Source organism: Pinus tabuliformis, chromosome 7, assembly GCF_031772625.1.
Source record: "Pinus tabuliformis cultivar Carrire ecotype Pingquan chromosome 7, CPIR1, whole genome shotgun sequence".
Classification (NCBI taxonomy): Eukaryota; Viridiplantae; Streptophyta; class Pinopsida; order Pinales; family Pinaceae; genus Pinus; species Pinus tabuliformis.
In genome coordinates, this window is record NC_142293.1 from 361,745,148 (window position 1) to 361,761,071 (window position 15,924).

The 15,924-nt window shown below is 38.2% G+C and overlaps 1 protein-coding gene across 1 annotated transcript; it reads left to right on the forward strand.

Annotated features, from left to right (window-relative positions):
* Nucleotides 1-11,207: 11,207 nt before the first annotated feature.
* LOC149247451 (uncharacterized) lies at nucleotides 11,208-12,149 on the forward strand. Its single transcript, XM_089458220.1, has 2 exons — nucleotides 11,208-11,492; nucleotides 11,607-12,149. Exons 1-2 carry the CDS (start codon nucleotides 11,229-11,231, stop codon nucleotides 11,838-11,840), a joined length of 498 nt encoding a protein of 165 aa, XP_089314346.1. The 5' UTR covers nucleotides 11,208-11,228; the 3' UTR covers nucleotides 11,841-12,149.
* The last annotated feature ends 3,775 nt before the right edge of the window (nucleotides 12,150-15,924 follow it).

Genomic DNA, 15,924 nt, shown 5'->3' on the forward strand with positions numbered 1-15,924 from the left:
TGGCTTTCAACCATGGAAGCTATATTTCAAAATTCACATTGAAATAAGGTAGGAATGCAGTTTAAACCACATCTCTCTGTCCTGTGATCCTAAGGTATTTACAGATTGTCCCTGCGGCCTTAGTCTAATCATTAAGAGTAATTTGGTGACAAACATGTGAAACATACGCAGCCCCTTGATTTATCTATCCTGCGGCCTTGGTCTTGTTCTAAAATACTCCTGTGGTCTTGTTTTACTAAACCTGGGCATGATTTCTGAATCACCTTAAAGTAAATCGCATGATTGATGTTTATACTTCAGCAACCTTGATCTACTCCTAAGGCATCCTTATATATGCGGTCTCATTTTGGACAATTTTACATGAAAATCCACAGGAACAAAATCACATGCTCCTAAAACCATGAGCTCAAAAACTACCCGTCAAATCCACGGAGAAAATCACATGTTCCTAAAACCATGAGCTCAAAAACTACCCGTCAAATCCACGGAGAAAATCACATGTTCCTAAAACCATGAGCTCAAAAAACTACCGATCTTACTGGTGTTAACCTTCACCGTTCACGTAATGGCTCATTTACCCAATCAAAGTTAATCTCACAAAACTAAAACCAGAAGCTGAAAACTAAAGCAGGAAATGATCTGTTCAATTATAAAACAATATTAAGTTAACCATTTGCGTGACAATTCTTATATAGCGAATTTGATTCTCGGCCTATTCTGAAAAGGTATCACTCCTGTAGCAATGTGTTTTCTCTTCAACAGCGAAAGGTTGCGCCTTATCTACATCGATATGGATATGAAGTGTCTTGTATATATATTCTTGTTTTGTGTCCACCCAAAGAAGTCGAACTGTGCAAATTCTATGCTTTCATCTTATTCTTCAGATCGGCCTATGAACAAGGAAGTTTGCACATTTACCTATTGTCTATTTACACTCTAATCATTTCAAGCGAGAGTTGATTCTTGTGATCTAGATTCAAATCTAATATATTCTTGTGGCTGATTAGAGGAAGGAGAGCCACTATTAGGCCTCAGATTTTGAACCTTGCTCTGATACCATGTGTAAGAGCCCTTTCCTAAGGTCTGCTAATGGATCTAATTTTACTGAATTAAATAAGACAAGAGGTGATAACTTACTTACTTACAGGGCTTTTAAACAAACAAAATTTTGTCATTTACATTATAATCAACATAAATTATGGTGTGCATTCCATTGATATCAACTTAACAAGAGTAGTCCATGGAAAAATACCTGTTCCGACGGTTGATGACGATACCTTTGTCTGATAGCTCCAGCTGACGCTCCTTCTCGCCGACCCAACCGGATTTACCTCCTAGCCAACTAGGAAATAAATTCCTAGCCCAGGAAACCTCCACAGGTTCCCTAGCCCTCCGTGCCCAAGTCCAACCAGATATAGTGTGTCCTCAAGAAGAATGTGCAAAACTAGAAAATGATACTTTCCTCCTCTCAAACCCAAGAAACCTCCACAGGTTTCCAAGGTCTCCCAAAAATCATAACAAGGCCAAACAATCACAACCAACCCCCCACAATCCTAAGCAAACTCCAACTCCCCCTCTTCTTCCTTCCCCCTTCCCTTTTATACCCTCTTTCCTCAACCACCTCTCATTAATGTCTTTAACTCTCACCCATCCTTGGTTGACTTCTCTTCCAAGCTAGAGTACATTTGGAATTGTGATATGAATTTAAAATTGAGAATTTAATGGGGAAGTAAATTTGGGAATGTGAAGTGGTTAACTTCTCTTCCAAGCTAGAGTACATTTGGAATTGTGATATGAATAAATATATATTGATGATAAGATGGAGAGGACTTTGTCTTCTCCTTATTAAATGTGAGGGTACATTGGGGTGTGTGAATGAATAAATATATTTTGAATTAATGGAAGGAGACCTTATCCTACACAATATTCAATTTGAGAATGTAAGTGGGGAATTTGAATAATGGAAATCATAAATTTATTTTAGACCAATTTCCTCAATATTTTCAGATAATGTAAATATTAACACAATTTGTAGGATAAGATTTAAGTGGGGCATTACAGAAATTTCCAAACCACGATCCCACTCTCACTTGAGTGTTTTCCATCACATCAGTAACAACTTTCATGGTAGAGTTGACTGCTTTGAAAGCACTCCACTCCCTCTCCATTTCAACTTTCTTCCCAAGACACTTTCCTGCCTCTTACTGAAGAAGCTATGAGTAGCCCCCATATCCACCAAAGCTGCAAATCTTTTGACCTTCACGGTTACCTGCACAAAACTCAACTTCAAGGCATCACCTCCTTCTATCGGTTTTATCTTGTGTCTCACATCAGCAACCTTCTTCAAAAACTCGGCCTTAGAAGTGTCCATTGGCTTGTGCTCCAATTTGACATTCCTCCTAAGGTACTTCACTTCCTTGCTTGGTTCTTCTAAGCAATTTGATCCTGGCCCAGCTTGACCTCTTTCAATCTTGTCCTTTATCACATCTTGCTTAAGTGCACCAACCAAGTGCCCATTGACTATCTTCATGGAACTAAGCTTCCCAACATTCTCTGGATTGTTACCGTAGTGAGTCCCCAGCCTGTCAATGTAGTCGAGCTCATCCTGCTCAATGACAACAACCTTCTTACCAAGAAGTTTCTCCTTTATTCTTTCCTCAAGTTGCATGATCTCGGTCTCCACCATGGCACTTTTCTTCCTCAACCAGGCTCTTTCATCCAAGAGCTCTTCAAGATCAAGACCATTCTGTCAGATTTCCTTGTCAAGTTCCTTGAGTTCACCATCCATCATACTTCCGTATTGGGACTTGAGTTCTTAAAGTTCCTTCCTTAGCTTCGAACAACTTTCCCGAATCTTCATATTCTCAACCTTCATCGAAACCCAGTCATAACTCCATTTACTCACCTGTTCCAACACTTTATACTGGAGAGCTTCACTTGTATTGTGGCTAGACTCACCTTCCATAGGTTCATCTACCACCTTCACCATTTTGCCTTCTCCACATTCACCAGCTTCACCTGCAAGTACATGTTTCCACTGTCACTTCGTCACAGACCAGCTCACACCGTGAGCTTTGATCACCTGTCATCCACCAACGCCGGTCCTCCAAACTTCCTATGATACCAACTGTCAAAGTGTATGTCAAATTTTCACCACGAGCCCCTGATCAGGCTCTGATACCACCTGTCACGCCCCTACACCTACGGTAGTCTTTCAACCGCTTATAGCGAGGTGCAGCACCACCGAACACTTTCCTTTCACCAATACTTATGTTCATGGACTACGCCTTAACATTTGATACTTAGTTTTATTTTTCTTCACCAAGTATTATTATTATCCTTTATAACAATGAACACCCATACACATTCATTATCCACAACAATTATAAATAAACAAGACAATTGCAACAGTATAAAGGGAGGGGCAACTCCCTGAACAATGAGTCTGCCCAAATTCAATATATTATTCAGCTTTTCAAATTTTACAAATATCCTTGGGAAACCCCAAGTTTCATACTTAGCCAAATTTACACTCGGCAGCACCTTCGTGTAGCCAACCGAGTCATCATGCAACACCCGAGTCACCTTGCCCAAGTTGGGCGGGTGCACCCTCACACGGACTGCCAACCGCACTTCTCAACCAAACTCGTGCACACCCAGCGGGCGGGCACCTTCGTGCACCCTCCGCCCACACTTACGACCATCGGGCGAGCACTTCACCGCACTCTCCACCCGAGTATTCAACTGGAGGGCGGGTGCTCTCATGCACCGTCACCCAAACTCTAACCAAACCGGCGGGCGCCTTCGCACATACACCCGCGTTCACCTCTGCACGACGGGTGAGTACCTTCGTCCGACCCACGATCCACGTTTACCTTCGAATGGTGGGCGATCACCTTCGTGCGACCCTCGACCCACGCCTTCACCCGTCACCAAGAACCTGTGCCAAACTCCGTGTAGAGCTGCCGAGAGCAGGCGCATAGACCTGCGCCTTGATATGGCTTCTACTCTCCACCCTTCGCACTTCCTTCGATGACCGAGCTCGTACTTCACTTGAATTCTCAAGCTCAAATGATTTGCGATGATGCCAAAACGCTCCAACTCTTGCCATGTATATACGGGCGGTTGGGTGAGTCAAGCTGCCGGCCGACTCGTCCACCGCGTGCCACCGATGCCCTCACATTTGCCAATTCGTTTGGTCGGCCATCCAACCTTCGCCCGAGTTTCAATTCACGTGAGGTCGGCCCTGGGTGATGTCCAACTCGTCCCCACAGTATAAACATACCTTCACCAAGCCTTCCACGTGCATTTTCCAAGTGTTTGCTCGCACGCCTTAGCCTCAGCATATCACACTTCGCATGGTGGTGGTAATTCGGACCGTAGGTCGTTACAGGTTGTGCCCTGTTCTAGGGGGAGGAGACATGCTAAAAAATCCAGTCAACTAAGGGCTAGTGTATCCACAAATCAAGCTAGCGTGGAGGACCATAGACAACTTACCAAAAAAAATCTTATATTGAAATATTTATAAGGTAATTTAAAAAAAAAAATTAATTACTTTATCTCTTAATGTTGATATAAAATATAGACATTTGTAATGTTAAAAATGAATTGAGCTAGCACTATAAGAGTGAGATTATTTTTTTTTCCTGCGTAAATACTAATTCTATTAAAAACGAGAAAAATATGTACATGGAGGTCGAAACCTCAGAGGGGGTAGAGGCCAGCCCTCAGCCAGAGATTCTGAGACATACATATGCTGCTATCTGTCCTTTCAGGATTAAAAGACTTCATAACATGATTTGGTAGACACAGACGCACAAAAAAATAATTCTGTTCTGAGTTTGACACAGTTTTACTATCGCCTGCAGAGGCTTTACTGAGAAGCATTTTGTCATACCCGCCATGGACAAAAATAGGCAAAACAAAAGCTCGCCAAACCAAGAATTGTTGCTGCATATCAAGAACATGTTGGCTTGCACCGATACCAAACGAGAAATGAGACCAGACCCATAACCAGAGACCCAAAACATAGACACATAGCATAAAATCAAACAGAGCAAAGGCAAGAGTGCCACCCGTCGGCAATGAACCAGCATTATTCGGCATGTTGCAGAGAGTCGGGTGCATCCTTGTCCACCTGGCTGGACGAGGCAATCCAAGTGACGAAACCATTGTCTTCATTCCCTTCTGGAGGATTTACCAGGTTGAGGATGCTGCCTGCATGATGAACCAGTCCACAAGCAAGGACCTCGCGCTGAGTCGAATCTGCCGGATGCGGAGGCGCCTCAGGAACAATGTTGTCTTCCTGCATGTTATGTTCATTAAGCACAACCCCATCCATCTCCCCTTGAAGGACACTATCATCCTGAGATTGAGAGGTGGTTGTGTGTGCTGAGCTGCTGGGATTGTCCTCTTCCTCGGCCAGAATAACAGTGATACTGGCAGACAATATTGGCCTGTTGAGCCTGCTATGGAAAGCGGGTTGTTTGAAATGAATTGTGCGGGAGAGGCCCAGCATGGCCAGAGGGCTGAGAGGACGGGGAGGCCGAAGCAATGGGGACTACGTTCTGAGGAGCAGAATGAGAGGCTCTGCCTCTATTTCCAATATTGCCTCCTCGGTGAGAGACCCCTCGACGGCGAGGCATCCTCGAATTGTCTGAACAACCAAGAAAGGAAAAATGGCAGAGCTGACGGGGGAGGGACTGAGCATAAAGGAACTAGGCGATACAGCAAACCCAGGCGTGCTTCCAGACTACCTGAGCGAGACAGGGGTGCGGGAAGAAAAACGGGTGGAGGTAAAAAGAACCAAGAGCAATGGCGTGAACCAAACACCAGTCCATGAATAAAACCTTGAGCGTGAACTCTCGAGCCAGGCGCACATTAAAGACGGTCTGTGCGACCATCATTCCGTCCTGCATCCTAATAAATTCGCATGTCATTGAGATCTACGATCTTCGTCCGCAAGCCAGGTGCAGGGCCAGCTGCCTGCAATGCGAGATCCCTCATTAATGCGTCGTATTAACACCCGCATCCGGGTTATAAGAGTGAGATTATTAATATTTTATAATGTTTTTAATTAAATATAACCAAATATGTATATTGAATTATATTTTTATTATAACACGCATATATATTAAATAATAATAGAAATAATAAATTAATTCATGTCAATTTATTATATTGTATTTTTTTCATTAATAAAATAACAAACAATTTTTACAAAAATATATATAATGGCAATTTAAATAATAATGACTCATATTCATTATTATGATATTACATAAGCTATAATTGATAAAGATTATTAGGTATAAGATTATTTTTATATAAAAATATGTGTGAGAGAGAGAATCTTTCTTAGTTTTGCACTTAAAAAAAGAGGTTTAAAGTTTGAACAAAGGTTTGTACCTGAAAAGATTTGATCTCTTTGGGAACTTGATAGGTATGGAGTTAAGATGAACCTACACTAGTTTTTACATGTTATTTATATCCCTCTTAAAAAGGGAATTATTTTTCTTTACTTTCAATTAATTTATCTATCTGTATAAAGTTTGATATAAAATTAAGGTGGAAAATGAAGTATTTTATTTATGGTTGAAGTTGATTTTTTTGTTACTAATATGTTTTAATTTGTCAATGTAAGTATTAGATTATTAATTTAAAATATAATGTTACATGACAACATCTCCCTCATACTCAACTAGACTATAAAGTACCTTTCAACTCAAAAAAAAAACATTGTACCGTGAAACTTAACAAGAACATCATAGACCATTGTGCTTTGTCAACAAAGAGATTTGAGCCCATCCTAATCCATTTTCAAAAAGAGAATTGAAGGAAAATTGCTAATGTCGTAGTCTATTTGTTCTATGTTTTGGAGGGTTTTCCAACATATTTTACCGTTTAAATTGTCTATAATCTAGTAGGGATTTTTTAGAATCATAAGTTTGAGTTGTAAACTCTCCAAAATTCAAGTGCTCCGGGAGTTTGTCAGGGTGTTGAATCCATATATGCAGTGAAAATTTCATTTTAAACAACAGCATTAAAATTTGGCAAAAATAAAATTCCTCGAATTTCGATCAAAACTCCAAAACCTAGCATGTTTTGACAACGCCATTGATATCACCATATTGCATAACATATGTTACTAAACAAATAAAACATTCCAACTACCTTCCTAACTAAATACTTTTGCCATAGCCTATTTCCACCTTTTCCAATCAAAATTGATCAAAATCCGGCATGAATTTACTGCAATCACAAATTTGAGTTGTGAACTCTCCATAATTTGAGTGTTTCAGGTTTTTTTCATCATTTCAAATTCATATGTGCAATCAAAATCCCAGTTTAAACAACAAAAATAAAGATTTAACTAAAAAATTTAGCAGAATTCCAGCTAAAAACTCCAAAATATTTAATAATTAAATAACATTAATAGTTTTAGTAAGAGTAGTCTAACGTGTCAGTGATTTTGACTTCGTTTTCCGAGGTCCCTTTGCCAACAACTATCATTTGGCTTCCCTTTGGATTTGTCTCTGCTCTATCTCCATCTTTGTCTCAGGCCCACTCTGTCTTTGTCTCTGCTCCCCGGATTCATCACCATCACATTCTTTGTTTGCCTCCCCGTACGAATGGACATTTTCCTACCCTCCACCCTCATTAATGTGCACAACTCTGAACACGAATATTGAAATTTCCAAATTTGAACTCTAGCCCACGTTCAGAGCCTTTTCTCCTTCTCTTTCTCCTCTATATCGATGACAAAAAGGAATTGCATGATAACACTATCATTGTCCACTTTCAGAGCATGTACAAGTAGATGTGCCTGCAACTATAGGAGTAATCATTGACACACCTGTGAGCGACAATAAGTTTTGTTTGAGGAATTGTTTGTTATCCTTCTTTCTCTCTTTCCGTAAGGAATTTCCATTCTATGCTTTAGTTTAACGAAAGTTATTTCTCCCTTACATTTCACACTTAATAAGTTTATAGAAAATTTACATGAACGACTTGGACCTTTGTTTCAATAGTTTTGTTCCTCAAATTTTCAACATACACATGTTTTTTTTTCAAGTGTTTGAAATCTTGTAGTTATTTTACATTCTAGACTCACTTTTTGACAAAAACATTTCATAGAAGCTGAACATTTGTAAATCTAGACTTAGATTTTGAAGAAAAAATTTCATAAAAGCTTAACATAAATCCAAATCCCGTAGTTAAAATTCTGGACTTAGGTTTTTAGGAAAACATTTCATAGAAGTTTAACATAAGTCTGCACTCACAATTATTCATTGGTTCACTGTTGCAACAACTCAACTCGTTGGGTGAATGTTGCCGCAACTCGCAGATGTGTTGTTGCTGACAAAATATTGCAGTAAATAGTTGTAGATGCAATATAATCAAGGTACACACCTTATTGGATTTTGGGAATAAGTTGCTTTCATAGTTAGTGTTTTTAGATTGCTAAAAATTTAGTCAAAAATTGTTCAAATTGTAATTTTATATTATTAAGATGGTATAATTTGAGTGTTCTAGGGTTTTTTAAGAGTCAGGAATTCATTTACAAATTCAAAAGTGTAATTTAAATAACAAAATATTGTGATTTCACCATCAATTATAAAGCTAAAAATCTAGGCTTGGAATTATAGATTTGAGTTCTTGAGACTGTATAATTTGTGTGCCCTAAGGTTTTTTAAGGATTTTGAGTCTATATATATATATATATATATATATATATATACTTTCATTTTGGTAGATAAGCACCCACGGGGGATTTGAACCAGTGACCTATCACAAGGAGTGCCTTAACAATGCACCCATTCACCGTCAATCCAAAGCCCCATGGGCTTATATATATATATATATATATATATATATATTCAAAAACACAACTTAAGTAACAAAAAAATTGGGATTTCACTAACAATTCTATAGTTAGACTCCAATTATGATTGTTGAAACAATGAAAACATTATGATTGTTGCAAATTACTAATGAGTTATTGCTTGCAAAATTTTTCAGTCAATAGTTGCAAATGCAACATCATGAAGATTCACACTTCATTGGATTTTGAGAATAAATTGTTTTTGGGGCTAATGCTTTTGGTTTGCTAAAAGTTTGGTAAAAAGTTGTTGGAATTGCAAATTTAAGTTATTGAGATGGTATAATCTGAGTGTTCTAGGTTTTTTAAGATCTAGGAATTCATTTGTAAATTCAAAAGTGCAATTTAAATAACAAAATATAGTAGTGATTTCACCATCAACTGTAAAGCCAAAAATTTGGCCATAAATTATTGAAATTCTATATTTCAGTTCTCAACACTATATAATTTGAGTGTCATAGGGTTTTTTAAAGGTTCAAAATCTATTTATATATTCAAAAATGCAATTTAAGTAACCAAAAAATTGTGATTTCACAAACAATTCTATAACCAGATTCCAATGATGATTATTAGTGGAACAATGCAAACAATTATATATTCTAATGCCACTGTTGCGGCAACTCGTTGATGTGTCGTTATTGACAAAATGTCTCAGTGAATAGTTATAGATGCAGCATCATTACACCTCATTGGATTTTTTGGAACAAAATTTCAATGTTGTGAAAACTCATTAGGTAACTACTACAAGAACTCATAGACGTGTTGTTGCCTTCAAAATGTCTTAGTCAATAGTTGGAGATTCAACATCATCAAGATTCACACCTCACTGGAATAAATTGTTTTCAGGATTGGTGATTTTGGATTGCTAAAAATTTAGCCAAAAATTGTTAGAATTGCAAATTTATGTTAGTGAGATTGTATAATATGAGTATTCTAGGGTTTTTTAAAAGTTGGGGATTCATTTGTAAATACATTTTGAGTGCAATTTAAATAACAAAATATTTTGATTCTACCATCAATTGTAAAGCCATAAAACTGACAAAAAAATATTGGAATTATAGATTTTAATTTTTGAAACTTTATAATTTGAATGTCGTGTGGTTTTTTTAAGATTTTGAATTCATTTAAATAACAAAAAAAAATTGAGATTTCACCAACAATGCTATAAGCTAAATTCCAAAAATAATTGCTAGAATAATACAAACCATTATTTATTAGAATAATATAAATAATTATATAACTTCTATTGCACCAACTTCTACTAAGGGCATGTTGTCATTACCTCCCTAGCCCTACAATAGCAAATTAGGAAAAAATTATCAATAAATAATAACTTTATAATTATAAAATATAATTAATAATATTAATATTATTAGGTATGATGATATTCATAGCATTGTATTTAAAATACTGAAATTTTATTTATATTAAAGATTTTAAAATTTAAAATTAATTTTGAAGTAAATTTTGGAAAAAAATGAGAGGAGAAATTACAAGAGATGTAACGCTTCACCTCTCCACATTTTGGATGTTAAAACAAATACCTTAACTCTTATATATACCATAGGATTTAAATACTTAAAATTAAAATTTAACCATAAATACCCACAAGGTGTTTGCGGTGGTTATTGTTTTCGTGTTTCATGACATGCCATGATCGTTGTGGTGGTTCTTGTTTTCTTTATTGATGACATGTCATCACCATTATTGCCACTAGATGGCGTGAATTCAAAGTCTTCGAAAGTAATTCATGCATCGCACAGGTGACCCTTCGAATATTTTCTTGGTTATATTCTGCTGCTCGGTAACGTGTGAGGGTTATTCAACTCATCTGGACAGCCTTTTGGAATTCATCTGTATGTGCGTTATTGATGTGGTTTAATTATTTATTAAAAAATGGTATATAATAAGATAAGATGAGATGAAAGTTCTGACCCCCGGAAATTCAAGATAAACCTAAAAACAATTGGCCCTCGCCCGGTACCAGTCACGGTTAGGGTAAGGTCTGCTGGCAAAAAGCGAAACAGAGATGATGATACCTTACGAAACGATCCCTTTCAAAATAAAAATATCCAACCTCCGTGGGCCCCACCCTCCTGATGATATTTTGGCACCGACATTGTGGTAACGTGATGTCGGTTCCATCTGACCATTGTGGGCATGGCGCGTGTACAGCCCGTAGGAAGCCATTCGAAAGAAGCGAAGAGACCTCCACACCAAAACTATAAATACCACATTCTCCTACCTTATTTCCATCTACTGCGTTCTCTCCATTTGTTGTTTGTTATATCGTCCGCAATTTTTACCAAGTTATTTACTCGTCTTAGTGTTTTAAATTAGTATTAAGATGGCGGAAGAAGCACCAGAGCACAAGGACCGCGGTATGTTCGGCTTATTCGGCAAAAAGAAGGAAGATGAGGGAAAGCAAAGTGATCACATTGTGCAGACTCCTGCTCGGACTGAGGCTGCCTCTTATTATCCACCTGCTCCTCAGCATGGAGTCGAACAGGGCCACGGTCATGGTCACGAGGGGCAGTTTGCCCCTGAGGAAGCTGAGCAACAGAAACACACGGGAAAGCTTCACCGCTCGCACAGTTCCAGCTCCAGCTCTGTAAGTCTCTCTTTCTTCCTAATTCTTTTATTCCTCACTCATCGCTTCCTTTCTTTATACTTCATCTTTTTCCTGTGAACTGAAAAATGAGTTTATATCTATAATTAATTGCAGTCGAGCGATGAAGAGGAGGAAGGCAGAAAGAAAAAAGAAGGCGGAAGGAAGAAGAAAGGGTCAAAGGACAAGACCAAGGAAAAGCTCCCCGGGGACGGAAAGCAGTATCCCGGTGAGCATGAAAAGCAGTATTCCCGTCAGCAGGGGGGTGAAGAGGAAAAGAAGGCGGGTATGCTTGATAAAATCAAAGCGAAGCTGCCGGGACAACATAACAAGAATGATGGGGAACAGTAAGAGAAGAAGCACCCGCTGCCCATATAATATGTGAATCTGTGTCTACTCCTTCAGGGCGTTGCTTAGGAGCATGCATGGATGAGAATAATGGTACGTGCGTGTTGTGGGGTTTTAATTAGTAATGTGTTGTGTTACAAGAGGGGTAAAGTTACGAATGTAATCCGATCAATCCGTATTGCCATTGGTGATGTCGGAATTTGTGGTTTTATAATAAATGGGGTTTCGGGTACGAGCTTACCTTCAGCGTCTGTCCGATGTATCGATTAAAGTTATGAATATATTATAATCAGTATTTTCATGTGACCAAAATTGCAGTTCTGTTAAGCAAGGCAATCGTAACGTTCTTGGCTCTAACCTTTTAGATAGCCCACTCACTGTTTACTCTCATTTTTTTAATTATGCTGTCGTGGTATTTTGGATATTTCTTTTGAAAAAGAAAAAAACCACCGTACTTTTATTGTTTGTATACCACACCTCGTCAATTAATAATTTTTTCATTTGGAAAAAACCAAACATATTTCTATTAATATAAAAATGGTTTACAAACCATACTTTTTATATTAATTTTCAAAAGGAGAAAACCAAACATATTTCTATTAATATAAAAATGGCTTACATACTACTTTGTATATTAATTACAATAGGCCTTTTCTTTGTTGGCTTGGGTGGGCAAACAATGTTCATCCCAGTGAATGAGAATGTTTGGATTTCGCTTTTTTAACCCATAATTTATAGCATGTGTTTGCTCTTTCACCAATATTCATTTTGCTATCTGTCAAAATAAAATTCTGCCGAGGGACCGCTTGCACCATCCCTATACTGTTTTTCATTGCACCTTGACTTTTCATGCATGTCTGGCCCACCTGCAGAAATTCTATGACATGCCATCCCAACGTGAGTCCTTCTAAGCAAGGTCTCTACCATTGGTAGAAACTCTATGACACATCATCCTAACATGAATCCTAAACAACGAAAGTAAATAAAAGAGTGAAACAAACTCTTAAAATCTAATCATCTGCAACTTGTAAACAATTTAAGACCCAACCAGTTGATAAGAAAAAGACCGAAAATAATGTTTGCTTAGATTGCCTCGCAAATTTCTCTTTCTTTTTGCAGGAAGCCTTTGTACTCCACTGTTACGGTTGGCATGTCAATCTAGCCCATCCGCCATACCTTCGGCAACAAGAATAATTGATGCGAATAATGGTATGTGCGTGTTGTGGGGTTTTGATCAGCAATGTGTTGTTGTGACAAGAGGGTATCAAAGTTACAAGTGTAATCCGATGGATCCGCATTGCCAGTCTTAAATAATTTGGTAAGGCCGGAATTTGTGGTTTTATAGTAAAGGGGGTTTCGGGTACCAGCGTTTATGTGAGGTTTGTCCGATTTATCGATTAAAGTTAGGAATATAGATTACAAACGGTTTATGTGACCAAATTTTCAACAATGTTCATCACGGCAATCGGGGCATTTTTAGTCTCAACGATAAGACGCAGTTTTTAGTAAACTCCTAATTCGATGTTTTTATTTTTTTTAGATATATTTATGTTGAAGTAAACTACCTATTCAAGTTTTTACGTTGCACTTAGTGATTACCGTGTCATTTCAAATTATGGTGCTTAATTACAATAATGTAATTTTTGGGAGCATAATTTCTGTGTTGAAACAACCATTGACATGACTCTTATATTAATGGAAAAGTATTTGAGTGTAAAATAGTGTTAAGCCGTGTGGTGTTTAAGTCACAATTTTATTTTGAAAAAATATTATTTAATTTTCTAAATTGGGTTTCATTTTTTATAAATTAATTTATATAAATTTTTCTATCTAATATAAAATAAATGAAAAATAATATAATAATCTAATCTATTAAGATAAACTTTAATTTAATAAACAACAACCTTTTATAAAGCATCAAGGGTATGTTCCTGCAAGAGGGAAGGAATAACACTGACAACGACAGGAGGCCTAAAGCACCCAACATATCACAGAGTATATTGTAGTACTCCAAATATATATACGCGACAGGAGAAACAAATGCGAAACAAATTAACAATACAACGCTATTACTGAGAAGCTAAAGTGCTGAAATTGGAACGCTGAGATAGCCAATAGCCACTATGCAACACAAAACTGAACTCTAAAATCAGTGTTCGGCACCCTCACTGCACTGGTTTCTTCACCAAGAAGGCCGTACCTTTATAATTCCTGAACTGAGCAAAACATGTGACATCTATCTCTTCCTTTCAAACATGGAAACCCGTTTTATTTTTAGCATTATTTAAGTAACCAACCTAACCACTGCTACCATGTATTCCTTGGGATTCAACTTAGCCTTTCATGTAGGACCACACGTGAGGTGTAACTTTCACGACGAGGCCACACGTTACACAGGAGACATGTGATCGACATGCATGCAGCAACGTGTTTGTACGCAGCAACGTGTTTGTACGCAACGTGGGAAACAAGGCCAAGTAAAGGATGAACGATTTTGCAAATTGATCTATGAAGGAGGGTCAACCATGGCTCTCCAAAGCCGCAACACACTGCGAGAACCACCATGGCTCTCCAAATCTGCAACACTTGTGCCAGAAACATGGCTCTCCAGACCTGAAACATGGCTCTCCAGACCTACAAAACACTGCCAGAACCATGCTACAAATAGTAAGAATCTAGTCTAGTCTTACTGTTTACTCAGGGTCTTCGTGTACTTAGGAGGAAGGGTATAAATGGCCAGGTTACCAGTGCGGCTAGTGGCTTATTGGTGACCACTTGCAGGTGTAATCCTCAAGCAGAGAAAGGAAACTGATAACTCAGTTAATTCGTTACGGTTTTTAAAATTCCTTACGTTTGAAAACAATGGTAATCGATTTTCTTGGCTTCGTTACAGGCGGGTTTCACATAGTTGTTCACTTCACGCTATTGCTGCTCGACTTCTCCGGAATTTTTTGCTCACCAAGCTGGAGTTCCTAGCCTTCACAGACCCAGGTTCCAACTGCGTATTTTTCTGTTGCTAGCTATGATTTCGGGTTATGGATGTTGGTTAGGGTGGATGCCTTTGGGTCTGTAAGAAATGAATGTAATTCGATATGGATTGGCGGTACATCTTGGCGGTACAGAAACGATAATTTTAGTTTTAGACAGGATATTGTTAGCAGAATGGCAGGAGAAGGCGGCGGAACAAGTAAGAAACACAGCAGAGCGATCACGGATACGGCGCCCGCAGATGCAAATCAGCGTGAAGACGATATCGATCTCAATCTTTCCAGGCATAATTTACTTCTTTCAGTTAGCATTCCTCATATTCTAGACCTTTTTATCGTCGTCGCTATAATTGCATTGACTTTCTTTGTAAAATTCAGCGACATCAAAGGTATCATCACGACCCTGCAGCAGTTTAGAGATAAGGCTCAAAAGGATGGACAGAAGAAAACTGAGCAGATAATCAAATGGTAACACGCCGCTGAATATTTCCATACTTCGGCAAATTTCCTTACTATATTGGCAAATTTTGATTTCCGAGAATTTTTATATTCCTTCATATTCTTCAAAAGCTTTTGAATTTTTTTTCCTTCGATCTTTATCTGTTTGATTTGAATTTTGCATAAATATTTTCCAGAAATATTTTTCCAGAAATATGTGTAAGTAGCATCGAATGCTCTGTACACTGTAGATGCATGTAAATTAAGTATTCATAGCTTATTATCTCTAAGCGCTAAAGAAAGCTCATCATACCATCCTTTTGATTTGAATTTTGCAGAAATATTTTCCAAATTTGAAGATGAAAGGGAAAAGCTACTCATTCGATACGAACAGCAGCGTGAGAGCGTCCTTCAGCTTTCCCAGGCTGTTTGCAGCAATTGTGTTCACTCGGATCCTTGAGTGCGCTCAGGGCAGTAATCTGAAGGAAACTTGGAGGATCCTCTCGGACCAAAGGCTTCTTCTTGCGTTCGGCCGGCAAATTATTGTTGCCTCTGCCGCCTCTACCTCTACCGCCTTGTCTTTGAAGGTGATGGACACAATTTCACCCGCTTCCCCGTCTTTTGGTTCTTGGGCTGTCTCGATCCTCCTGGTTTCCTCCACC

What these genes read in the sequence shown, in the direction of transcription:
- LOC149247451 (XM_089458220.1), top strand. Translation starts at nt 11,229, where the DNA reads ATGGCGGAAGAAGCACCAGAGCACAAGGACCGCGGTATGTTCGGCTTA. An exon ending in ACAGTTCCAGCTCCAGCTCT is followed by an intron (nt 11,493 to 11,606) that starts GTAAGTCTCTCT and finishes AATTAATTGCAG; the next exon opens with TCGAGCGATGAAGAGGAGGA.